The sequence below is a fragment of the Nicotiana tomentosiformis genome, chromosome 2, assembly GCF_000390325.3.
Source record: "Nicotiana tomentosiformis chromosome 2, ASM39032v3, whole genome shotgun sequence".
Taxonomy (NCBI): domain Eukaryota; kingdom Viridiplantae; phylum Streptophyta; class Magnoliopsida; order Solanales; family Solanaceae; genus Nicotiana; species Nicotiana tomentosiformis.
In genome coordinates this window covers 166,585,329-166,611,867 of record NC_090813.1, presented here as the reverse complement: position 1 = coordinate 166,611,867, position 26,539 = coordinate 166,585,329, and the positions used below count along the sequence as shown (strand labels likewise).

At 39.6% G+C, this 26,539-nt stretch overlaps 1 protein-coding gene across 3 annotated transcripts; it reads right to left on the bottom strand.

Annotated features, from left to right (window-relative positions):
* Positions 1 to 5,537: 5,537 nt before the first annotated feature.
* LOC104102362 (high mobility group B protein 14) lies at positions 5,538 to 22,921 on the bottom strand. 3 transcript variants are annotated; one of them, XM_009610061.4, is made up of 6 exons: positions 22,741 to 22,921; positions 22,486 to 22,650; positions 9,015 to 9,072; positions 8,859 to 8,903; positions 5,992 to 6,072; positions 5,538 to 5,888 (listed from the first exon to the last, which is right to left on the bottom strand). In XM_009610061.4, the coding sequence occupies exons 1-6, from the start codon at positions 22,854 to 22,856 to the stop codon at positions 5,838 to 5,840; spliced, it is 516 nt and encodes a 171-aa protein (XP_009608356.1). In that variant the 5' UTR covers positions 22,857 to 22,921; the 3' UTR covers positions 5,538 to 5,837. The 3 variants fall into 2 exon arrangements, 1 of the variants encoding a protein (XP_009608356.1); XR_011414381.1 differs by lacking the exons at positions 5,538 to 5,888; positions 5,992 to 6,072; positions 22,486 to 22,650; positions 22,741 to 22,921 and adding an exon at positions 10,709 to 22,479 and having other exon boundaries at positions 8,858 to 8,903.
* Between the last annotated feature and the right edge of the window lie 3,618 nt (positions 22,922 to 26,539).

The following is a 26,539-nucleotide window of genomic DNA, read 5'->3' as shown; positions in this document are numbered from 1 at the left end:
GAGAAAAGTGAGGATCTCGTGACCGGCCGTGGCATCGATCATGCGATCGATGTTGGGCAGCGGAAAAGAATCTTTGGGGCATGCTTTGTTCAAATCCTTATAGTCCACACACATTCTAAGTTTGTTCCCTTTTTTAGGCACTACAACTATATTGGCTAACCATTCGGGATATTCCACCTCCCGAATGGACCCTATCTTGAGAAGTTTGGTTATCTCGTCTTTTATGAATGCGTGTTTTACCTCGGTCTGGGGTCTTCTCTTTTGCTTCACCGATCTGAACTTAGGGTCCAAGCTTAGCCGATGCGTCGTTATGTCCGGAGGGATCCCTGTTATATCTAAATGGGACCAGGAAAAGCAATCAATGTTATCGATAAGAAATTGAATAAGTTTCTTCCTGAGTTTGGGGCTCAACCCCGTTCCCAGGTATACCTTTCGTTCGGGCCAGTGCTCGATTAGTATGACTTGCTCTAGTTCCTCAATTGTCGATTTGGTGGCGTCAGAGTCATCGGGAATCATAAAGGATCGAGGGATACTCTGATCATCATCTTCTTCAATCTTCTGGTTATGTGGTTAGGTCGAAGCCGATGTCTGTGATTGCTATTTGGTATCTCGTTCCCCTTCTGAGCCCGATCCCTTTACTGGCGAAGGCGAGGATATTCGTTTCGCTTCCTCGACGGCGAACATTTCTCTTGCGGCTGGTTGTTCTCCGTACATTGTTTTGAATCCTCTCGATGTTTGGAATTTGAGGACCTGGTGTAGGGCCGAAGGTACAACTCTCATGTTGTGGATCCATGGCCTTCCGAAAAGGGCGTTGTATCTCATGTCACCTTCGATCACGTGAAACTTCATTTCCTGGATGGTTCCAGCCACGTTTATTGGTAGAATTATCTCGCCTTTGGTGGTTTCACATTCCATATTGAATCCGCTTAGAACCAGGGTTGTGGGTACGATCTGGTCCTGCAGGCCGAGCTATTCTATGACCTTCAATCTGATGATGTTGGCCGAGCTACCTGGATCAATCAACACATGCTTAACTTTAGTTTTGTTCATGAGTACGGATATTACCAGTGCATCGTTATGAGGTTGTATGACTCCTTCTGCATCTTCATCATTGAAGGACAAAGTTCCTATGGGTGTGTAATCTTGAGTTCGAGATCGCTCTTCTCTCACAATCGATGTTTTAGTGCGTTTAAGCACTGGTCCCTGAGGGGTATCGGCGCCGCTGATGATCATGTGAATGACGTGTTGTGTTTCTTCTTGTTCATTTTGCTTGCCGAAATCCCTGTTTTTAAAATGGTTCTTCGCCCTATCGCTCAAAAATTCTCGAAGGTGCCCTTTGTTAAATAACTGAGCTACTTCCTCTCTTAGTTGCCTGCAATCTTCCTTTCTATGGCCATGGGTGCCATGATATTCTCACATTTGATTGGGATTCCTCTGGGCAGGATTGGTCTGCATGGGTCGAGGCCATTTAGTGTCTTTGATACGTCTGATAGCCGATACGATGGCGAATGCATCAACACTGAAGTTATATTCCGATAACCAAGGTGTTTCCTTAGATCCGGCAGGCCTATCGAAACTACTTCTGTTTATTAGCCCCCGGGACCCTTGACCTCGATCACTTCTTTTGTTATTTTGCCTGAGGTTATGTCTCGATTCACTGACTCTGTGGCTTCCGTTGTGCGGTTGGTATCGATCCCCAATCGGACCTCGTTCCCGATTAGTATCCCTTCGAACAGCGGGTTCAGACCCCAATTGATCATCTTCGACCCTAATTTTTGATTGGTACCGATTGTGCACGTCGGCCCATGTGATGGCTGGGTATTCGATCAGGTTATGCTTTAATCGCCGTGAAGCTGTCGAACTTCACTCATTCAAACCTTGAGTGAAAGCCTGAACAGCCCAATCATCTGTGACTGGTGGCAAGTCCATTCGTTCCATTTGAAAATGTGATACGAACTCCCTCAGCATCTCGTTATCCTTTTGTCTTACCTTGAAGAGGTCTGATTTCCTTGTTGCGACTTTTATGGCGCCGGCATGTGCTTTCACAAAAGAATCTGCTAACATGGCGAACGAGTCGATGGAATTTGGCGGTAGGTTGTGATACCAAATCATTGCCCCCTTCGAGAGGGTCTCTCCGAATTGTTTTAGCAACACAGATTCGATTTCATCGTCTTCTAAATCATTGCCCTTGATGGCACATGTGTAAGAAGTGACATGCTCGTTGGGATCGGTCGTTCTGTTATATTTGGGAATTTCGAGCATACGGAATTTTTTGGGGATTGGTTTCGGGGCTACGCTCGAGGAAAAAGGTTTTTGCACGAATTTTTTCGAATCCAACCCTTTTATCATTGGTGGAGCTCCCGGGATCTGATCGACCCTGGAGTTATAAGTTTTTACTTTTTTATCGTTGGCTTCGACTCGCTTTGTGAGTTCCTCGAGCAATTTAGCAATTTCAGAAGTAGTCCCCAATTCTTGCTCATTTGACTTCACTATGGCTGGTTCCGTTAGTGGGTGATTTCTCGGGGTGGATTGGGCTCCGGCCTGCTTTGTAGCTGGGTTTGGCTCTACAATTGAGCTATTGCTGCATGTTGGGCTTGCAACATTTCAAAAATCATACGCAAGCTAACGCCGTTTTCCTCGACGTTATGGGTATCTCGAGCCGCAGACCGAGTGCCACCATGGATGTTATTCTCGGGTTCAGCATGTAGGTTCGCCTCGATGGCTACATGCGAATTGATATCAATTGGCGCTCCGATTCCAGCTCCGACAGCATTTACAAGTGGTCTTTCAGTACTGGTTGTCAAGTTGTTGTTTTCGTCTTGAAGACCGTCCCCGTTATCGATCGATGAAGCCATTTGATTGTTGGTTAGTCGTAGCTAAACCGAAATTCAAGATATTTTCGGAAACAAGCGCAAAACACAACGGCGTATTTTTTCAGATTCGTATCAAATAACCACTGTTATCCTTAGCCCCACGGTGGGCGCCAAACTGTTTACCCAAAAAATGGATAGAGTTGAATTTATTCGTAGTTCTAAGGATATGTGATATAGCTCAATACAAACTGTAAGGATAAAAGGAAATATCAAATATGGACCGCAGAGAAGACAAAATAAACACAGTTGTAACGAAAGCAATTTTTTGGGACTAAGCAAGATGAATCAGTTTACGAGGCTTAAAAGAATAACTCTCGAATATAAGAGAATATGGTGCTTCAATTACAATGTGAGCTCCAAAAACTGCCCTTCCAGAAATGATAAAAACTTCTCTTTATAGTAGAGGGACCTTACTTTAAATATAATTAAAAATACTCAGTGGGAGATCCATGATAAATCAGCTTTTTCACAATTTCTGCCAAGATTCTCTCATCTAGTGGGATTGCAACGGCTTTTGTCTGTGAGTCTGATCTGACTCGGGCTCTTGATCTCGGCTTGAGCCCGATTCTGACTCGGACCCTTGAATTGATTCGGGGTCAATGTTGGTTGGTCTCTGGATCATAAGCTTGATAGCTTTACTCTGCATCATAGTTCGATTTGGATCCGAGCTCGATAACAATATCGAACTCGACATTGATCGGCCCCTCGGGTTCGAGGCTTGTTTGTTCCATCTTCGGAACCCATCTCGAAGTCTCACTTCGATCGATTATCATTCGAACTCGATCAGACGTGCGAAGGCCGAAATCTATTTCGACCGTATACAGGGATGTCAGAGGTAGGCACAAGTATGAAAAGCAAGGATCAAAAGGAGCTGCTAGGACTTCTTATCTCTGAAAATCATACTTGGAAGATATGTACTCATGGCCACTGCTCCTTCAGCTCATTCAAAATGTTTGAAGAAGTCAACAACAGTGCTACACAATGCACAATACCTGAAGATACCCGCATGAAGCACGTACTGCCCAGTTTCAACAAATTGAGGCATGGTTTTCCCCTTGACTTTGCGGGATGTTTGGACTCAATTGGAAGAGAATACCCAGCACCTACATCATTTATGATACATGAGGAAGGTGCAGTAGTATGGTTTACATGGCTTCATGCAAGGCTCACACGCAAAAATTGGATGACAAATCGCATGACCAACATGGACTATAAAATATGGACAGTGAATGAAACTGCTTGTACGTATGGTTTAGGCTTCTGGATTGTTAGACCAGGTATTCATTTACATTTCATACATCAAATAAACCAATTTGGTCGAGTGGCTAGGAGGTGCAATTCTCCAGTAGGCAGCATGATGACTGGACAATTCTACAATTCTTGGAGCACACTTTGGGATTCAATTTACTTCATTTTAATTGGCTAGTTTTTATTATCCATTTTCATAGTTATTCTCTAGTTCTAAATGTAATATCAATGTCGAGTACCCTGCTCAATTTTGATAGTAGGATCGATGTATTTTCACTAGCTATGCTTTTACATTTTGTAAGACTTGTCAACACTTTGTTTTTTGGCTTTGATATATATATATATATATATATATATATATATATATATATATATATAAGCCCTAGGCACCTTGCCTAGTGAATTTGCTATATAAAAAAAATAAAACATATGAGTTTATGAGAGAGGGCCCAGTAATTGGTTGGGCTAAGATTTGGGGAGAAATTCAAAAATAGCCAGATTTACAAGCCGTCATTCAAAAATAGCCACAGTTTCAAAAGTCATTGAAATTTAGCCGCTTTTTATGTAAAGATAAATCTGAACGAAAACACTGTTCAAAATCCGGAAAATACTCCAGCATAATATACTGGAACTCCAGTAAATTATACTGGAGCCAGCAAAGTATACCGGTCCGGCATAATATGCTGGAAGTTCATACACAGGTGCACCAAACTCCAGTATATTATGCTGGACCGGTCTCTGTTGCAGCAAAATAGTGGCTATTTTTCAATGACTTGACAAACGCCGGCTATTTTTGAATGACCAGTCCGAAAACTGGCTAGCCCGTGCTATTACATCTAAGATTTGGTCTAATCTAGAGAAATCAGTTTTCAAGGAATTGGAAGCACAGTGAGGTTAATTAGTAGGAGCGTAGTGATAGGCTCATAGCCGCTACCTTTTAATTCACTTGTTAAAATAGTGCATACTGCATATAATGCGTTACATTTGTATCGCCTGATCACATTGGGAAATCAACACAAGGATTGTAACCATATCATTAATTGGGATTAAATCAACAAAAGGATCAATGATATAATGCATTAGCTGGCAAAGAACATCAATGACAATACTAAACCTATGATGCACCAAGAATTCCATTTTATTTTGCTAAGAAACACGAGCTTTGCATTGCCAGGCAGCACTAAAACATTTAGCTCATCCTAAGTGATCAAATCCATTTGCACGTGCAAGGCGGACAATGCAAGTCGCAAAGCATTCTCCCAAAACATAAAGCGGGCATAGGATGAATGCCCCAGCTATTGAGGCATTAGACCATAACCATGAGTACCAGCTTTACCTTTTAAAAAAAAAAGCTTAATAGTGCAACCATCTTAAAGATTTAATATACACTCAAAGAAAAGGATTGCTCCACCAGAATGAAATGTGCAGCACTATGCACAAAGAATATTGCATCGAACATCTATTTTTCCCAGTGTTGTTTTACATAAAACACACCTTGGAAGGCTAATGTACAGAAGATTGTACATAGAGAACCCATAGTTGAGCAAGTGGATTCTAGTTTGGTTGGGAAAAGCTGGATTTTTCAGTCACCCAAGGTGTTTTAAGTCATAAAGTCGAGAGACTATAGACTTGAGAAGTTGGATATACAGAAACAACGCCAAAATACCACTATTCCTAACAAACATCTAAATCTGAAGATTACAAACAATGACTGAACTATTCATCAAAATCCGAGTCTTCTTCGAACTCTTGAAACTCTCCACTTTCCTGCACATAGTTTCCATCACATGGCAAGAACAATACTGCCTCAATTTCTGCAGTACCGCTAGTTAAGGAATTAAAGAAACTAGGAAGGGAAGCACAAGCTTACCTTTCTCTTGTTAAAGTCCGTCATGGCTCTATCAAACTCTCTTCGTTTCTCTGTTGCTATATCATAGTAATGCACTTTTTCCTACAACCAGTAAAGTCAAATGTCAATGGTCTTGGATCTTCATAACTCTATTTCCAGGGGGAAGCAAGCGCTTTAACAAATACAGATTATACAATATGGTCCAAATATGCAAGCGTGGAGTCCGCTCATCAAGCAAAAATTGAGGACTTAATTAGAACTAGTTGTTTGGTACAGATATACTTGATAACTTGTGGACTTTTATTTTGTAACAAGATAAGGAACCTAATCTCTAGGAAGGGGATCATCTGCTGAAGCCCAGAAGCGATACAGGGTTTCCTCGGTCCAGACCTTGCTTAAAACCAACAGCCTTTCAATTGTTCAGCAGGTGATCCGAAATTACGCTACCTACCATGTTGAATGGTACTTGCTGGATTTGGAATTTCAAAAACATATCCCATAGATTTGAATCAGGTAATGTGCGTCTGAAAATCTTAGAAGATCACTTCTGGCTAAAAGGATAGGTCTAGCCCCCACAACTTAGGGAAAGAAAATGGCGGAGAGGATTAAAATATATTCTCTCTAATAGTGCAAACGCAACAAGGTAGAAGGCTACATTCCTGGGGCATGACACATAAGTGAGCCTTCTCCTTAGTATTTTAGTGCCTGTCTAAGCTTACCACCAATGTATTGGTGAATAGTAAGCCGGCAGGAACTTTTCTACTATCGGATTAAATAATTTAAGGATTCTATGACTTGACAAAAGAAAAAAGATGAAAGCAGAAAAGCATTGGAAGTTGGTAGTGGGGGGTCACTACACTTTCAGGCAAATTTTTTTAAAAAACGTTTCTTCTGAAAGAGAAAAAAATAAAGGAATACAGAGGTAAAATATCCTTCAATAAAAAACAAACAAAAGTGTCTACCAAACAGAGCAGATATCCTTTTCTATCAGTGCCCTCTAGTTCACTAGTTGTGTTGCAGGTTCACTAGCACAACTTCAGGAGTACCCATTACTCTCAGCGAAAAAGAAGCAAGGGTATCACAAAGTTTACACAGAGATAAAAACTTCTTTAACTTTTCCCATGCTTGCTCACAAGTCAGTTCTGCTAAATATGGATAACAATCGATCATATTGCTCCATTACTCCTGCACCTAATAGGAGCAAGGACACAGAGTTCACAAAGAGATATAATTCTTGATTATCTAACCATGTTTGGTTGCAATTCAGGTGCCAGTAGATATGGATAATTACCCATCATAAAGAAAGATGGTACTAGGGGATGATAGGTCCTAGGTATAGGAAATGGGTAGTCATATTGGAAAACAACGGCATAAGTTGTTTCAAAGAATGCTTTTCTCCCTAAAATCTTTTTTAGCAATGTTAAGACTAGACATCCAAAATAGAAAGACATATATAGGGAAAAGTAGTTGATGGTACAACCACAGCCTACTTCTGTAACATGGCCTCATGGACAAACCACTGAAAAACTACAATTATTCGGTAGCTTATACACCCAATACAACTATAGGCCCTCTGGTTTAACATAGAATGTTTCTTGAGATCTCTGATCAGAAGAAAATTTCCAGTTCATATACAACTATAGGCCCTTTGGTTTAACATAGAATGTTTCTTGAGATCTCTGATCAGAAGAAATTAACTTGAACCAACTGGAATCTCAAACTCTCCTTGTTTGAGATGGTTCGGGTGATTCAGGGACGGTGAAGAAGACAACCAGATCGAGATCACAGAGATTTAGCAAGCAGAACAGATCAATTTGAAGACCATACCGTTGTGTGCTTTTGACGATTTGGAATGAGAATAGTAGGAAATTATTCCATAATTACATGTATTAAGAATCCGTTCTGTTCCCCTTCTTTTATTGGGTAAATAATGAGCACCTCCATGCCTAGATGATTGTAAAAACTTGATTGATAAATGTTGTTTAGCGACTCATTCACTTTGTAAATACTTATGACACTATCTTGGGGTATTATTAAAGAAATGAACTTGATTTATCAACCAAAGAAGAAAACTTGACCTATTTGGATTAATCTGGTCAGAAAAAACATAATTTAAGGCTGCTTCAGACTTGATGCTGAAACAATTTAATTGCTCTGATCTCTCCCACTCAACATATTTAAAATGCTCCCACGATCAAAGCAACCCATATAATGAGCAACTAAGCTCCAAATTGAGGTAACCAAAAAGATGAAGTTCTTCTACTAACACTAGTAACTATTCTGGATTAAAACAAAGAACCTCAACTCAACTACATAAAAGTTACCAGAAAATGATTTCCTTGATGCCAGGCAGCAAATGCTTTATTCATTTCTTATGTGCAAAACTAAAATGACAAGTGCAGTTGTTTGGTCAGATAAGTTGTGGAAGAGACAATGCTTGTCATTAACTTCACTGCATGTTCAAAATATTAGTGCAGCAGTTACTGGAAGAAAAACACCAAAATGGAGGCCAACTTAAATAAAACTAAACTAGTATTGGCTTTTGTTACATAGACTCGTTTAAGGGTATGTACCCAATATGAGTTGTGTCTAAGTACACAGTACCGGCACGTGCAGTCTTTTACTAATTTTTAGTTTGTTTTGAAGAATCCATATGAAGCACCCGTACCCGTATAACAGCCCTTTGACGCACGTATGTCAAACGCAAAAGAAGACATGATCATGCATGTAATAAAAGCTAGACAACAATTCAAGGACCATCCTCAGAATGCTAGCTTAATGTGTGCAGTATAAGGAAGAATCATCTCTAAAATTAATGCACTGATAGACAACTGAGCAGAAAACTAGAAAGAGACAAAGAATGAAAAAGCTAGCTCGGGAACAGAAACCTCATATGTCATTGTTTTCCATTTCTCTCCACAGGCTTTCCCAATCTGCAGCATGATATAAATGCAAAACATCATAGGAAAAATAAGAGAAAAATGCCATATACAATCAAAACTAGTTAAAATAATAGATCGAATCAAGGTTCAAGAGACACATACATCTCGCATTGACTTGACATCTGGATTTTGCTCTTGGAATTCCTTACGGAAGTCCTCCCTGGAACAACAACAACAACAACCCAGTGAGTTCCCACAAGTGGGGTCTGGGGAGGGTAGAGTGTACGCAGACCTTACCCCTACCCCGGAGAGTAGAGAGGTTGTTTCCGAAAGACCCTCGGCTCAAGAATAAATAATCTATGTAGAAGCAATGCAACAAGAGTCTAGTCAGGGACACCCAGAAACACTTGACACAAAACAAAAGAATCTTGTGATAGGAAAACAATATGTTTATATCAGACTAAAAGAAGGGAATAGGTTAGTAAGCAATAGAAGGGAATAGGTTAGTAAGCAGAACACAGAGAAAATATGGGTATTTTTGAGCTTCAAATAATCTATGTAGATGCAATGCAACAAGAGTCTAGTCAGGGACACCCAGAAACACTAGATACAAAACAAAAGAATCTTGTGATAGGAAAACAATATGTTTATATCATCAGACTAAAAGGCAAACGACGAGGGTAGCATCTGCAAGAAAAGAACATGAATTTGCTCACCTTAGAAGAGTAAAAGGATCATTCAAAGAAGATTAAAGGCATAGGGCATAGGAGTTCAGAAGGGTGATGTAGGGTAGTAGTAAGGTATGAAATAACTTACATAGAAGCAAGTTGGATGACACAATGATGACTTAATGCTTAAATCCCAAAATTTTCATTTCTGACCTTGAATTTATTGGCAACACTCTGAAGCACCTTTTATCGTCTTTAGCATTTTCACTTATATCTTAGATCTGTTCTCATAAGCCACTGCAGTATATATTTTGCTATTTGTGTTTCTAGATTCATATTTACTTGGATTAACATCAAGTTCGTCTCAATTGGCTTCTATGTATCTCCCTTCTTAAAAACACTTACTTGTCAGAGAACCACTAGCAGTTACTTCTTGCTTAATCAATTACATTACGTGAAGGAGGTGGAACATTAGCAAATTCTTGAGGTTTAAGCACTATACAATTCATTGAGTGAAGAATTATGAATTGACATGTTTGGGTTGAAAGCAACTTTGCTACTTCTATGCTTTGTGTAGCCTTCCCTTGAGGGTTATTGCTAGGGATTCTACGTAATGCTCCAAGAATAGCAATTTTCAACCAACCACGGTGTTATTTTGGCTGCTAACTTATGCATACGACCCCTCTTTCAGTGAACTGCATAAAATTATAAAAATGCTTAGACTCAAAGGATGCCTCTTCTAATGCACTCAATTCATAGCCAATGGCTTTGACACTAAACCTAAGTTGGATAGATGGCCAAGTTAGTGAATCCAGAAAATTAATTTTTGCATATAGCCATATACCAAGAACAGTCGCCAAGCAACAGCTTGACAATAGGAAATCACTAAGTTTCAGCTACTTTTTTCCCCTGCTCTCTTCATATACTAGAGCAATTCCTTCCCATACGGAAGCCGAAGCAGACAAGGTTCAAGGGAAAGGTCAAAGACAAGTGTCCACAGATAGCAGGGGGTAGTTTCATCAGTTCTAATTACAGCTGCTTCAAGGCTCTGTTCATGCCAGATTGACACATGCGAAATTTATCCAAAATTAGCGGTCAGAAGTTGGCCTTAGGACTAAGACCCATTCCTAAGAAGCCTGGATTAAAACTCACGAGGAAAATCTTACTCAAAAGAAAAAGGTAACTCACCAGGAAATTTTTACTCTTCAGCCACTCGGTAAACACGGAACTGTATGATTGTCAAGATATATGCTGAAGACAAAAGAGTGAAGATGCACTGTTGCAAACACTCACAGAAACAAAGCTTTTAGTTTGCGGCAAGCAGAGTAGAGTTAATTAATTGGTGTGGAGAGGTTTATTGAAGACCTAGATATCCAAGCTAGAGTAATCAAATCCAATAAGAAACTTTTTGGGCTCTGCAGCTAGAAAATACAAAACTTTCTAATGCTGTGGAGAAGCAAGTAGCTTGTCCAATAGGAACATCGGAGAAGGGGAAATCTACAAGGCAATAAGGCCCCGTAATGGGTAAAAAACGCTCCTCCAAATTATCAGAGATGTGGAGTTTTAAAAAGGCAGATATGGAAGCAGCAGCACAAGTTTCCATGATACAAGCACATTTGAGAGCAAGTGTAAATGCTTCTTTCATAGCTTTGGTTCTGAAATAAGAACTTTAAGCCTGTCAGCTCTATTCATGAAAGTTTTTTTTCAAAATACTACACATATAAACAACTTCATGAAGAAATCTTATCTTTTTTAGGGGTATCTCATATTACTTGAAGAAAAAGCGACTAAGATTTGCAGACAGCCTGTAATGAGCAAAATTCCTAAGTGAAACACTACTGAGATTGGTACTTCCTTTTTTATTTAGTTAAGAAATATCAGTGAAACACTACTGAGATTGGTACTTTCTTTCAGTCATTCACTTGGTTTGCTCTACCACTTTAGCCAGTCCAAATCAATTCCAAACTGCCGAATTCTGACCAATAACTTAGGATGCAAGGTATCCTGTCAGCCTACTACTAGTAACAGGATTAGAATACATCAACGCTGTTGCCCGAGATGTTTTCCATAAAGTAATAATTCACCATTGCAAGGCATTTGAAGGAAGAACATCATACCGATGGCTATTTCAACTTCCCTGTCAACCCTTAATCTATTACTTCCATCACCCTTTTAGTGGAATTTTCAGCACCACCATTCACCCAAGAAACTCCTTTTTTTTTTTATCGTTTACTCACCCAAGAACTCCTAATAAAATTTTCGTAACATCTTCCGTCCCTAATATTGGCCATTCTCCGGACTCAGCAAACCACTCAATCTCACCCTTCCATACAAGAACATCCTAACATATCCATGCCCTCTCTTCTGTAAAAGGCCCACCAGCTATGAACTTCCGTCACCTTGAAGGTTTTTTCAATATTGGGAAATTATCTTTGCAGGGTCATCATATCAGAAGGGGGAACCTGAAACTTTTTTGTGGTTTTGAGACTTGGAGAAGGACACTAGAGTAAAGCATGGCTGAGGAATTTAAAAACAGAAAGAGTGATGCACTAAAAGGTTGCATATGAAGATGAAATGAACATTTGGGTGATTTATCTGAGCGTAGAGGAAGCTGAAATCCTATTATGTTCCTCAAAAATGGGTTTATTCAGCTATTTCGCTACCAAAGTGGACAAAATTGAGGTGGTACCTAACGTGGAAATTGTTAAAGATACATGCCCTTCTGGAACCCGAATTCCAGGAGTTGTTTTTCAAACTAAAATGTTAGATGGGGAGAACACATACCAATGGAGGCTGAAAGCTACGGGAATGGGCAGAATTACTACAAAATTGTTGCTCTCTGGTCTACAGGCTGTTGAAAAGGAAGCACACTCAATTAAACTAAAGAGCAATAATAAAGGCATCAAGAACATTGCCCAAAACTTTGGTCTAGTGATAAGAGCTTAGCGCGTGATGTGTGGAGCCGCATACCAAGGGTTCGAACCTTGCCGAATACAAAAACCTGGACTTAAGTGGAGAAGGGTAGAGGAGTCCACCGAGTTCCCAACCATGTGCCACTGGCCCTCGGAAAAATCTCGATTATCAAAAACTAAATACAACAACAACAACGACAAAAATAAAAAACCAGTGTAATCCAACAAAATAGGGTATGGGGAGGGTAGTGTGTACGCAAACCTTACCCCTACCTTGTGAAGGTAGAGAGGTTGTTTCCGATAGACTCTCGGCTCAAGGAAAGATGAAAAAGAAGCAGTAACAACAGCAAGAAAAGATGATAAGAAAATCGAAGCGAAAGAAATAACATATAGTAATAAAATTCTGCGGATAAGAAAATATGAGACTAATATTAATACTATTGGCATGAAAAAGAGGCGCGCTTGACCACCCACTAGCCTTCTACCCTAATTCTCGACATCGATACCCTCCTATCAAGGTTCATGTCCTTGATAAGCTGAAGTTGCGTCATGTCCTACCTAATCAACTCTCCCCAATACTTCTCAGGCCTACCTCTACCAGTCCTCAGACCCACCATGGCCAACTTTTCATACCTTCTCACTAGGGCATCTGTGCTTCTCCTCTTCACATGCCTGTACCATCTCAGTCTCGCTTCCCGCATTTTGTTCACCACGGAAGACACTACCACCTTATCCTGAAGATCTTCATTCCTAATCTTATCTCTCCTGGTATGCTCATATATCCGTCTCAGCATCCTCATTTCTGTTACTCTCATCTTTTGTACATGGGAGTTTTTGACAGGCCAATACTTCACCCCATACAACATAGTCGGTCTGACCACCGCTATGTAGAACTTACCTTTAAATCTTTGTGGCACATTCTTATCACATAAAACACCATATGCGAGCCTTTATTTCATCCTCCCCGCTTCAATACGATGTGTGACATCCTCGTCAATCTCCCCATTACCTTGGATTACTAACCCAAGGTACTTGAAACTTCTCTTTTGGGGATGACTTGTGTATCAAACCTCACGTCCACGTCTGCTTCGTAAATCGCGTAGCTGAACTTGCACTCCAAGTATTCGGTTTTGGTCCTGCTTAACTTGAAACTTTTTGACTCTAGGGTTTGTCTCTAAACCTCCAGTCTCGGGTTAACACCGCATCTCGTCTCGTCAATCATTACTATGTCATCTGCAAATAATATGCACCGTGACACTTCTCCTTGAATGTGGCGCATCAGTACATCCATTACTAAGGCAAATTAAAACGGGCTAAGAGCTGATCCCTGGTACAACCCCATCACGACTGGGAAGTGATCTGAGTCACCTCCCTCTATCCTTACCCGGATCTTAGCACCAAATCATACATATCCTGAATCACCCTAATGTATGCTATAAGCACACTTCTAGCTTCCAAACCTCTCCATAAAACCTCCCTTGGGTTTTTGTCGTATGCTTTTTCTAGGTCAATAAACACCATGTGCAAATCTTCTTCCTCTCCCTGTACTGCTCCACCAATCTCCTTACAAGGTGAATGGCTTCTACAGTCGATCGCCCCGGCATGAATCCGAACTGGTTCTCGGAAATAGACACACTCTTCACACTCGCTTTCACCACCCTCTCCCAAACTTTCATATTATGACTTAGCAGCTTAATACCCCTATAGTTGACCCAATTTTAGATATCACCCTTGTTCTTGTACAACGGGAATCCTACTCCACCTCTACTCTTCGAGCATCCTTGTCGTCTTAAAAATGACATCAAACAACCTAGTAAGCCACTCCAAGCCTGCCAGGCCTGCGTTCCCAAAATTCCACTAGGATTTCGTTTGGCCCGGTCGCTTTTCCCCTGCTCATTTTACTCATAGCCCCCTCAACCTACTCCACTTTTATACGCTTGCAATACCCAAAATCTCGACGACTCTCGGAGTGCTCCAAATCACCCAGCACAATGTTCTTGTCCCCTTCTTCGTTTAATAGTCCATGGAAATATGTCTGCCATCTTTGTCTAATATGTGCCTCCTCCACCAATGTTTTCACTTCCTCGTCTTTGATGCACTTCACTTGGTCTAAGTCACGGGCCTTCCTCTTTCTCACCTTGGCTAGCCTGTACAACTTCTTGTCCCCACCATTGGCCCAAGTTCTCTATACAAATGTTCAAATGATGCACTCTTAGCCTCCGTAATTGTTAATTTCGCCTCATTTACCTTCACACTCTTTATTCATCCTTTTCTCCTCCTCGTCTTTTCTCTCCACTAGCTTTAAATATGCCACTTTCTTGGCTTCCACTTTACCTTGGATCTCTCCATTCCACTAGCAATTCCCTTGTGACCACCAGAGTAGCCCTTCGAGACCTCTAACACCTCTCTAGTTGCTTCCCTAATGCAATTCAAGGTCGTAATCCACATGCTACTCGCATCCCTACTACTCTTCCAACCCTCCGTTACCAGCAACTTTTCCCCCAACTCTTGGGTTTGTCTTTAGTCAAGGCTCCCCACTTGATCTTTGGTCGATCATATATAGCCCTCTGTTTCCTCTTCCTCGTCTCTAAGTCCATTACGAAGAGCCTATGTTGGGTCATAAGATTTTTACTTGGGATAACCTTGCAGTTCATGCATAAATAAACCTCTATCACACTTCCTAAAGAGAAGGTAATAAATATGGGTCGTGACCACCATACTCTGAAAGGTGATCAAGTGCTCCTCCATCTTCTGGAAATATGAGTTAGCTATCACCAAATCAGAAGCTTTAGCAAAATCCAACATCGAAGCTCCTCATTTATTTCCAACTCCAAAAGCAAAACCTCCATGCACATCATCATTCCCACTTGTGGTCATTCCGATGTGACCATTGAAATCTCCTCCTAGAAAAAGCTTCTCGGTGTGAGGTATACCACGCACGACCTCATCCAACTCGTCCCAAAAATGCCTTTTGACCTCGTCCAAGCTCGCTTGAGGTGCGTATGCACTAATAACGTTAAGACTGACCCCCCTCCCCCAACAAGTTTAATAGCCATCGGTCTGTCGTTCACCTTCCTAACCTCCACCACCTGCTCCCAGAGTTCCCTATCCACCAAAATACCTACCTCATTCTTGCCCTTCAAGCCTCCTGAGTACTATAGTTTAAAACCCATTTACATCTTGCTCCTTAGTTCCTACCCACCTAGTTTCCTGGACACAGGCTAGTGAATCTTCACTAGCTCTATAAACTTCTCTGTCAATGTACCTATGTTCCTATACCCAATTCTCAGCCTAGAGATTCCCTTGCCCTCCTTGCCCCTGCCCCACCCGAGTACATGACCTCACTCTACCATCGACCACCAAAGCCAATACAATCTAAAGTAAACTAATCTAATACTAACACTATAGCAAGCAAAGATATCTAAAGAGAATGAATAAAAATGAAAACTAGCGGACACGAATCGAGAGTACTAGAAAGCAAACAAGATATGTGCTATAATTAGAACAATTTATTAAACTAGTATGATAGGATGACAGAATATCAACAGTTGACCAGGAGGTACCAACTCCCAAATGATAGAACTTAGATTATAATCAGGGAGGTCGAGGCGATGGTTGCAGAACCAGAACTTAAGCGATTTCCAGCCTCCATGCGCCTCCACGCGCCTTCCCTGTTGTCCCTTTTCCGCCGACGCATATGGTCCACGCGCCTCTCAAATGGCCGGGCATACCTGAAAACTTCAAGAAAAATTGTGGATCCGAAAGAGAAAAAAAGGGGGGAAGAATAAGGGAGGGTTTCGTGCCTCTGCCTATAGACCATTGTGCCGCTAACAAAGTTGAATATAACCACTTCAATTTACAATTAGATAAACTTCAAAAGGAAATGTTCAAACCAGAAGATGAAGGCAGCCTATGGCAACATCAATATGTTGCACAAGCTAATAAATTGAAGAACAAACAAGTAAAAAGCTACGGCTACAAGATAGAAAACTAGGGCAAAATTAAAATAGGGTTTTGATTGATACCCCTTCAGCTGATTACAAGCATATATATAAGTCCCCACTACTCACTACAAGACAAGGGAGTATAACTAACTCTGACAGGGACCTAAAGTGCCCCAACAGTGACAACATACAGACTAATGTGTAATTATAGAATCTTATAACATAAACTACTGAGGGACTCAACTGAACAACTTATAAACTTAATTCCCAACCTTCTTAACCACCTGTAACGGCTACGTACTACTTCTCAAGCCTCCAGTACCATCGACGCAAGCTATCTTCATTTCATCTTGCATCAGCTCCCCCTCGTTAAGAACTTCCTTGTCCTCAAGGAAGGAACTTTGGAAAGCGAGTCTTTAAGGCTTGATAGTCTTCCCAGGTTGCAAGATCAGATGGCAACTTTTCCCATTGGATGAGAACTTGGGCAACTGCTTTGTTTCCCTTTTGAATCATGCACCTATCTAAAATTTTGTGGGGATGAGGGCACTAAGGGCTTGCTAGTTCCAGCACTGGTGGGTGAGATATGGTCTTTGGTAGCTCATGACATCGTTTCAATTGAGTGACATGAAAGGCAGGATGTATTAATAGCTGAGAAGGAGGTGAGAATTTGTAGGCTACCTGCCCCACCTTTTGCAACACTTGGTAAGGTCCATAATATTTGGCTGAGAGTTTGGTAAAATGAGGCCCCGACATAGTGATTTGCCTATAAGGCTGTATTTTCAAATATACCCAATCCCTTTCTTGAAACTGTCTATTTGATCTGTGTTTGTTAGCTTGCTCAACCATCCTTTGTTGAGCTCTTTGCAAGTGGTATTTAGCAATTGCAACTTGAATTCCCTTGTGAGCAAGCTTCTGTCAACCTCCATGGACTCTGAATCGCCAGCTACATATGGAAGGTGTAAGGGTGGTGGTTGCCCATAGAGTGCTTCATAAGGAATGCACTGTATTGATGAGTGGAAAGTGGTGTTGTACCACTATTCTGCTGCAGCCAGATATTGATACCAATCAGTTTGAGAATCCGAACAAAAACACCTCAAGTAGGTTTCTAGGCATCGGTTCACCACTTCTGTTTGCCCATCTGTTTGGGGGTGATAGGCTGTTGAAGTGTTCAAGCTTACTCCCATCAAGGATAGTAGTTCTTGCCAAAATTTGCTGGTGAAAACTGGATCTCTGTCACTCACAATGTCTTCTAGTATTCCATGTAGTTTCTAGATGTTATCCATAAACAACTTTGCCATATCAGTCGTAGAATAAGGATGAGATAATCCTATGAAATGGGCATACTTAGTAAGCTTGTCTACCACTACCCAAATCACTGATTTCCCATTGGATTTTGGCAAACCTTCTATGAAATCCATACTTATACTGCACCAAGCAGCTACATGTATTTTAAGGGGTTGCAGCAACCCAGGGTATGGACCATTGTCGTATTTATGCCTTTGGCATATATGTCACAAGTCTGGACAAACTCTTGTACCTCTTCTCTCATTCACTTCTAATAGAAAAGTGCAGATACTTTCCTATAAGTGTTATCAGCTCCAGAGTGTCCACCTACTGGTGTGCTATGCCAAAGTTGCAAAATCTCCCTTCTGAGCTGTTTGTTAGGCCCTACTACGAATCTGCCATTCTTCCTTAGTTGCTCATGCACAAAGGCACAACCTTTACTGTCAGTTCTCTTCCCTCTTAAGGATTGAATTAAGTTCTTTAATTCAGTGTCATTTTCCTAACTACTTTTGATCATCTCTAACAGCTCAGATTTTACAGTTGTGATGGTCATAGTTGTTAACTCCACTAATGGAAGCCTGGATAGGCATCAGCTGCCTTATTTTCTTTTCCTTTCTTGTATTCTATTTCAAAATCAAACTGCATTAGCTTTGTTATCCACTTGAGTTGATTCCCGGTATGTAATTTCTGCTCCAATAAGAACTTGAGGGCCTTCTGATCTGTCTTTACAATAAAAGGTCTGATTATTAAGTACTGAGACCACTTACTGACAGCCATTACTAATGCCAGTAATTCCTTGTCATAAATGGATAAGGACTGATGTTGCTTTGACAGACCTTTGCTCAAGTATGCAAATGGTTATCTATTTTGCATAAGTACTGCCCCAATCCCTACATCACAGGCATCAGTTTCTACTACAAAGGTAGTTGAAAAATCTGGTAAGGCTAGGACTGGAGCTGTGACTAGAGCTCTCTTCAATTGTTCAAATGAACTTCCAGCTTCCTCAGACCATCTGAACCTATCCTTTTTCAGAAGATCAGTCAAAGGTTTGCTAAAAATGCCATACCCCTTGATGAACCTCCTATAATATCCTGCCAATTCTAAGAATCCTCTCAAATGTGAAACAGATTTTAGCTCTGGCCAAGACTGCACAGCTTCAATCTTCTTTGAATCAGTTGAGACACCATTAGCTGAAATGTAGTGCCCCAGGTATTCCACCCTTCTTGCTGCAAATACACACTTATTCCTTTTAGCTAACAGCTGATGTTGAACTAGCAGATCAAAAGTAGTCTTTAAATGCTCCACATGGTCAGCTAAGTTCTTGCTGTAAATCAGGATATCATCCAAGAAGACAAGGATAAATTTCCTAAGATGCTTCTGGAAAATATGATTCATTAGTCCTTGGAAGTTAGAGGGAGCATTAGTTAACCCAAATGGCATTACTAAATACTCATAATGTCCAGAATGGGTTTTAAATGCAGTCTTGGCTATGTCTGCAGGAGCCATTCTTATTTGATGGTAACCTGCTCTTAAATCAATCTTAGAATAGATCTGTGATCCCCCTAACTCATGCAACAGCTCTTCAATAATGGGAATAGGGAACTTGTCTTTGACTGTCAGCTTGTTCAAAGCCCTGTAGTCCACACACAATCTCCGGGATCCATCCTTTTTCCCTACTAGTACCACAGGAGAAGCATAAGGGCTTTAACTATACTGAATGACCCCTTGCTTCAGCATTTCCTTAACCATCTTTTCAATAACATCCTTCTGTACAGGGGAATACGTGTAAGGTCTGGCATTTACAGGTGCATTTCCTTCTATCAAAGGAATGTGGTGATCAACGACACCTCTAGATGGAGGCAGTTGTGTAGGTTCTCCAAAGATCCTACAGTATTCTGTCGGCACTGCTTTAACCTCAGCAGGTTCTTCTACAGATTCACTTTCATGGTCTGGATCTTTAGCATCTTCTTCCTCTCTTACCCTTACCATAAAGAACTGAGAGTCCTGCTTTGTCAACTTCTCTAATGTCTTGGCCTGTACAGACTTGAAACTGGGTTGTATGCCTTGGAGCTTGGGCAGCTTCCCTTGATATTCAAATTCCATTACCAACTTTCTGAAGTTGAATTTAACATCTTCTAGTGGATATACTAGATCACATTTGCCAATAGGAAAAACTAGGAAGTCATCCTGGAAAACTGCTCCTTGCATCAACCACCTAAATCCCTTGCACATTTGTTCAGTGGAAACCTGTCTCCCATCAGCCACCTGCATCAATTGTGGTTTAATTCTGCATATCTCACATCCCAACCTTCTTGTTGTATCCTCATCTATAAAATTGTGAGTGGAACCAAATCTATAAAGACTTCAATAGGCTTCTGCTCAGTGAATCCTCTGAGTCTCAATGTCTTGTAACCCAGAGTTCCATTCAATGCCTGAAGAGATATAGCACAATTCTCTAAAGGTTCCTCTACTACTCCTTCAGGTTCCACTCCTGCTACCACTTCTCCATCTTCCTCTTCTGTATCCCCACAATCCTGTTGGTCATCTATCACCTCTAACTCTAGGGAGTACAAGTGTCTTTTTGCCTTGCACTTATGACCAGGGGTGAATTTGTCATCACAAAAGAAGCAGATTCCTTGGGCCCTTTTTTCATCCATTTCAGCAGGTGTTAACCTTCTCCTTCTGTTGTTGTCAATCTTAGCAACTGGTGGTCATTTAAAGGTGTTGTTGTTGGTTTTCTGCACATGGTTGGATCGGTGCCCCATTGAGCTCCTGGGCATAGAAAGCCCTGTGCAGGCACCTCTGATTGCTCTACTTTGTGCAGTAAAACTTGCTTCCTATAGCCTAGCTAGGTAATAAGCTTGTGGTAATGTACCAGGGTTGCCTACTCTCACTGCATTGCTGATCTCAGGTTTGAGGTTGTTCAAGAAAATACTGATTGCATGCTCTACTGATAAATTAAGCCTGGTCATCACACTATTGAATGCCTTATGGTAATCCTTAACAGAGCTTGTGTGCTTAACATTCATCAGTTTTGTCATTGGGTTAGATTACTCAGCTCCAAAACTATCACAAAGGGCCCACAGGTACTCATCCCATGAAGGTAATGGCATCTTCCCCCTACTCCTCATATACCCTAGGTGCCACTGTAATGCATCACCTTCAAAGTGAAGTGACACCAGTTTCATTTTCTGCTGAATGAAAACCTCTTCATTAGCAAAAAACTGCTCCACTTTGTACAACCAGGTTCTTAAATCTTCCCCATTGAATTTAGGGAATTCAACTTTAGTGTATTTGGTGTAAGGTAGATTTGATTGGGGAAAGTTGTGGTTGGTTTGAGGTGCTTGGTACTGGGTAGTTGTGGGGTGTGGTTGATAGTGAACAGGGGTATGTACATATGGGACTTGGTGATATAATGGAGGTGGAATGTGGGTAGTTTGGTTGTTGTAAGCAGGTGGAAATGGAGTGCTTTGGTGATAGGGATTGTAGGAAAGGTTCATACCTATCATTTTTCCCTGGTTATAGGTCTGTAGGGGTGGACCGTGTCTCACAGGTAATTGAGGAATATAAGGAATGGGCTGTTAAAGCAGGTTGGATCTGAACTGTGGAGATTGCAGGTTTTGAAAACTCTGGTTTTGGAACTGATGAGATGGTTGTTGTGGTGCTAACACTGGTCGGGTAGAATGGTTATGCATTTGGGGACTGGGATTTAAGGGTGTTTGGCTACTAGGAGCTATCACTGTTGAGCTCGACCCAGCATGAGTGATCTGGGAGTGAGAAGAGCTCAAAGATTGTGTGTTAGCAATAGTACCAGTTGTGACAGATGGTACTCCACCATGGTTACCTCCTATTGTAGGAGTCACCAGATCTGCCAACTCAAAGGGTTTATCATTAGGGGAGTAAAGCTCACTTCCATTGTAGGTTGGATCCTTATCTCGCTCCGGTCTTTTTCCTCCTTGCACAACTTCATTCAGCACCTCTCTTAGCTCATTCAAGACCTCATCTTGTGTTCTGCAGCTTTGTTCATGGCTTGCCTCCAGCTGCTCTTGTCTAGCTGCAAAGCCCGACATATCTAGCGATATCTTATGTAGTATGTTCATCACCTCGTTCATTTCTGATGCCATAATATCCACAGAGCCAAGGACTGCTCTGATACCACTGTTGCACAAGCTAATAAATTGAAGAAGAAACAAGTAAAAAGCTACGGCTACAAGATAGAAAACAAGATAGAAAACTAGGGCAAAATTAAAATAGGGTTTTGATTGATACCCTTTCAGCTGATTACAAGCATATATATAAGTCCCCACTACTCACTACAAGACAAGGGAGTATAACTAACTCTGACAGGGACCTAAAGTGCCCCAACAGTGATAACTTACGGACCAATGTAATTATAGAAACTTATAACATAAACTACCGAGGGACTCAACTGTACAACTTATAAACTTAATTCCCAACCTTCTTAACCACCTGTAACGGCTACGTACTACTTCTCAAGCCTCCAGTACCATCGACGCAAGCTATCTTCATTTCATCTCGCATCACAATAATTCACACTTTGTAACAAATTTACCTGCTAACAATTACTCCATATTAATAGCTTGAGCTAACAATAAGCATAAGCAGGCTGCTATACTTTCTTTTTTAATAACCGTAGTGTTCGGACCAGTTTGCACGCATTAATTCCATGGGTAACTCTCATAGGCAAGAAGCTATACTAAGATGATTTTATACATCAAAGAAAAGAAAAAGAACCCCAAATAGAAAAATAGGATACGATTGCAAGAAAAGAAAAACTAAAGGAATTTCAGTAAAGGGAACATACAAGAAATAAAAGAAAGCAGTGGGGGGTTTCCTAGGCTTCATGGCATCTATTTTTGCAATATTCTTCTTGAAAGTGGCCTTAAGTTTCTTCCCTGATGTGGGTTTGCTCTGCTTCACTCCACTTGCCTTTACTTTCCCAGTTGATCTTACCCTCAGTACCATTTGACTGTAATTATCAAGAAAACAAATGGGACAGCGAGCAACAAAAGAGAAAGAGCAAAAATAACCTAAAAATCGTTTAAGGGAAAAAAAAAACCTTTCTTTTCTCCATTTTGTTCTTCTCCTTTTGGTTGTTGTCACGGAGCTGTTGGTAGAAGCTGGAGTTGAAGCAGAAGCAGAGTTTCGAGACGTTGATGAATCTTTCTTTGCCATTTTCTCTTTTTTACCCAAGGGCAGCTTCCTCACTCTTCGATGGAACTTGGAAGGGCATTTTTATGTTACTAGTTTTACTATATATGGGAAAGGATAAATATATGTTAGTCTTCACATGAAAGGATAATTTTACTAGTTTTACTATATTTAATCTTCATTATATTATTCGGTTAAATTTATTTATACCATTAGTAAACTTTTAAAAATCAACCTTCAATCCATCATTGATCCAAAATCTCCCAAATCATTTTAATTAATCACTTATTATTCTTCTTAATCTACTATTTTTGAAGTAATTGGCATTTACCTACTTTCTTAATTGGTAAAAAAATAAGAGAAAGAAATATTAAAACAATACAACAGTTAGTAAACAAAGTATAGTAAAGTAAAGAATCTAAATTATGTTGCTTGTCTAAATTCCAAAAGTGTTGGAATTCATTGCAGCAAAGGTATGGAGACTTTACAAGTATTAGTGATAGAATTTGAAGTTCCTTGGAAACTTTATATTGTCGAATTCAACTTTACTTTAATCAAATACCTACAACATTATACACTCTTAAGTTAGTCGAACTAACTCTATATTAACCAGAGAATAATAAAATATATTCGAATATATAATGTAGTACATGATGATCGGCTGCATATAACACACAATAAATAGACCTACTAAATTCTACAGCATGTATATAGTTAAAAAAATAAATAAAATTTTAAATCAATTCCAAACCCATTAGCTATTATCACAAGAAGAGAAGCGGGTGCATTGGTAATTAAAACATACATGAATAATTTGTATAGTCTAGTACCTTTGGCATTCACATCAATAGTATATTCTAAAAATAGTAGAGCAAGAAAAAAATAAGTGATTTAAATAAAAGAAAATTGAGAGATTTTGGATTACTTAACAGATCAAGAGGTAATATTTAAAAGTTTGTTGATTGTAGAGGTAAATTTGGCCGGATAGTATAACAGAGGTTAAATGTAGACAATATCCGAAAGTAGATGGGTATATTTGACCTTTTTCCCTACTATATATATATATATATATATATATATATATATATATATATATATATATATATATATATATATATATATATATATATATATATATATATATATGTTGGGCGTGTAATGAGTAATTTTCTTCTTCTAAAGATTATATATATTTAAAATTATATTTGAGTTAGTGAAAAAAAAAAACGTAAATTCCTAAAATTGATAAATGTTGATCCTATATACCTAAATCAACCACACAAAAATTTGTCCCATAGAAGTCCTCAATCGTATATCACGTAATACATTCGACTTATAACTTATGCAATTTTATAATCTTATCACTTCAATTTCACAAGTTATCATACTTCTTTTACGGTTCAACAAAAACATATAATCTTTAAAATTTTAAAATAAATGTTGAAGGATAAAATATAAAATAAATAAGCACATAATACAAATAATCTACGTGCTTCAAATGGCACAAATTCGAATTTTAATGAATACCTTAAAAAAATTTACAATGAACATAATAGCAAGCTAGTGAGAAAATTTACGATCGAAAGAAAACTCATCGATGACATATTTATTTCAAATAATGGAGTGAAAGTAGAATTGGAAGTATATACAAATTCATTTGATTTTGAAGTATCATTATCAATTAGAGTTAGTATTTGAACAATTCTAGTATTAGTTAATTTCAAAACACAAAAATAATTAAATAAATATTTTAAAAATGCGAAATCTATATTTAAAAATAACAAAACTTTAATAAACAATTGTTTTAAAACTTCATGCTTTTATATTGGTACAAGTTATTCTCCCGCCAATTAATTTTCGATGCCCAAGTAAAATACAAATCTCAACGAAGATAACACGAACCTCACACGAAATAGCAAAATTATAACTAAAACAGAGATAATTGCTTTTAGTTAGGAAAATTAATATGAAGCTTTTCACACTCAAATCTAATGTGGCCTAGATGCACGATGAAACTATAAATTAGATTCTTTTGTGGATTTTCATCAATTGAATAAAATTAAGAAACATCATGTTCCATGAGAATATAAAGCTTCAATATATCTGATTACACGACTATTTTCATTGCCATGCTTACTTGTAATTAAGCACATGACAATTTAGCCTTCAGCAAGACGAAATAAAAATAAATATAATTGTTTACCCTCAAAATCAGATAACAATTAAATTTGTACGTGGTTTTAAGGATACGTGATCTAACTTGATACAAAAAGATAAATCAGATTGAAATTGAAATAAACAATGGGAAAGTAAATACAAACCGCACAAGTTGAACAATCTTAGCCTTAGAAGGTTAGCTGCCCTCGAGCCAAAAATATTTTTATCGATATCAGAACAGAATGACAAGAGAATAATAAGAACTAAAAATAATAATATATTGCTTTGGGATGCGTGTTACAATACGTTCAATGAATTATCAAACCTCCTTTATATAGTAGAGGAGTCCTACTTTAGATACAATTCTATAGAAGGTAAAAAATCTCTTAATTTGCTGATTGTTGGTTCCTTATTGATACGTGCCGAGATTCCCGTCGCAATATCCGACCGGTCACGGATATTTCGGTCTTCAGTTAGTTATCCCAACAATGTCTCTCCAAGCTCGTTCGAGGCTAAGGTCGACATCGGACTCACCGCTAGTCGAAGGCAGGCATACCGACCTTGGATCTTAGATCGGTGGGACTCGAGGTTGATCTTTATTCCTTAGTTGCCACGTTCCAAACCTAACCTACCAAGTCGTAAGCGAGCTCGATTTCGACCGTATACAGATAGTCTCCTCATTTTTCGGAGAGTAGATGACGAGAAATGATATGAACTTCCGATCTTGACTTCGATATTTTGTGACAGAAACGACAAAATAGTCAAAACGTCTCGTTAGTCAAGTCTTAATGGCATTAAATGCTCGTCAGTTGCCGGTCGGCCATTCCCAGATGCAAACAATCGTTGGGAAGCTATAAATACCCCCTTATTCAAACTTTTACTTTCAAACCTTCTATCTTTAGAAATTTTAACACTTCCAAGCATTAAATTTCTGGCTATTCTGAAATCCTTTTTAAGAACTTCAACTCTGTTTTTATCCCAAACCATCAAACTTAATCTTTTAACTCCCTCTCTTTTCTTCATTTATTAAAGAAATGGCGAAGACTTCAAAATCGGTTCCCCAAAAAGAAACTCCCTCTGCCTCGCGACCGGTTGTAGAGGAAAATGTTTCATTTGCTGTTATCGAGGAACCGGCACCAGAACCTCCTCGAAAAATATTCATCCCCGAGGGATGCCTGACCAGTGCTGATTTCAAGACCGAGAAGCCCTCCTTGGTACCAGGTCGGTATGAGCCAGTCTCGAGATATATTTGCTCGATCACCGAGGACGTCCTTTCCGAGGTCAAGAGAGATTGCAACTCGGCTAATAAGCACGTAGTGGTCCCCAAGCCTGAGGAAGCCATCACTACTCACGTGGAGGGATTTTTAAATATTTAAACTTATCCCTTCCCGCTGGGTCCCTTGGACCCGGTCATTATTGTCTTCTGTAAGAGGTACGAGGTGACCCTTGGTCAAATTCACCCTTCTTTTTGGAGGATAGTAATTCTCCTCCATTTTTTCGTAAGCAAGATCGAGGGGTATCAGTTCACCCTCGACCATCTCATGCGCTTA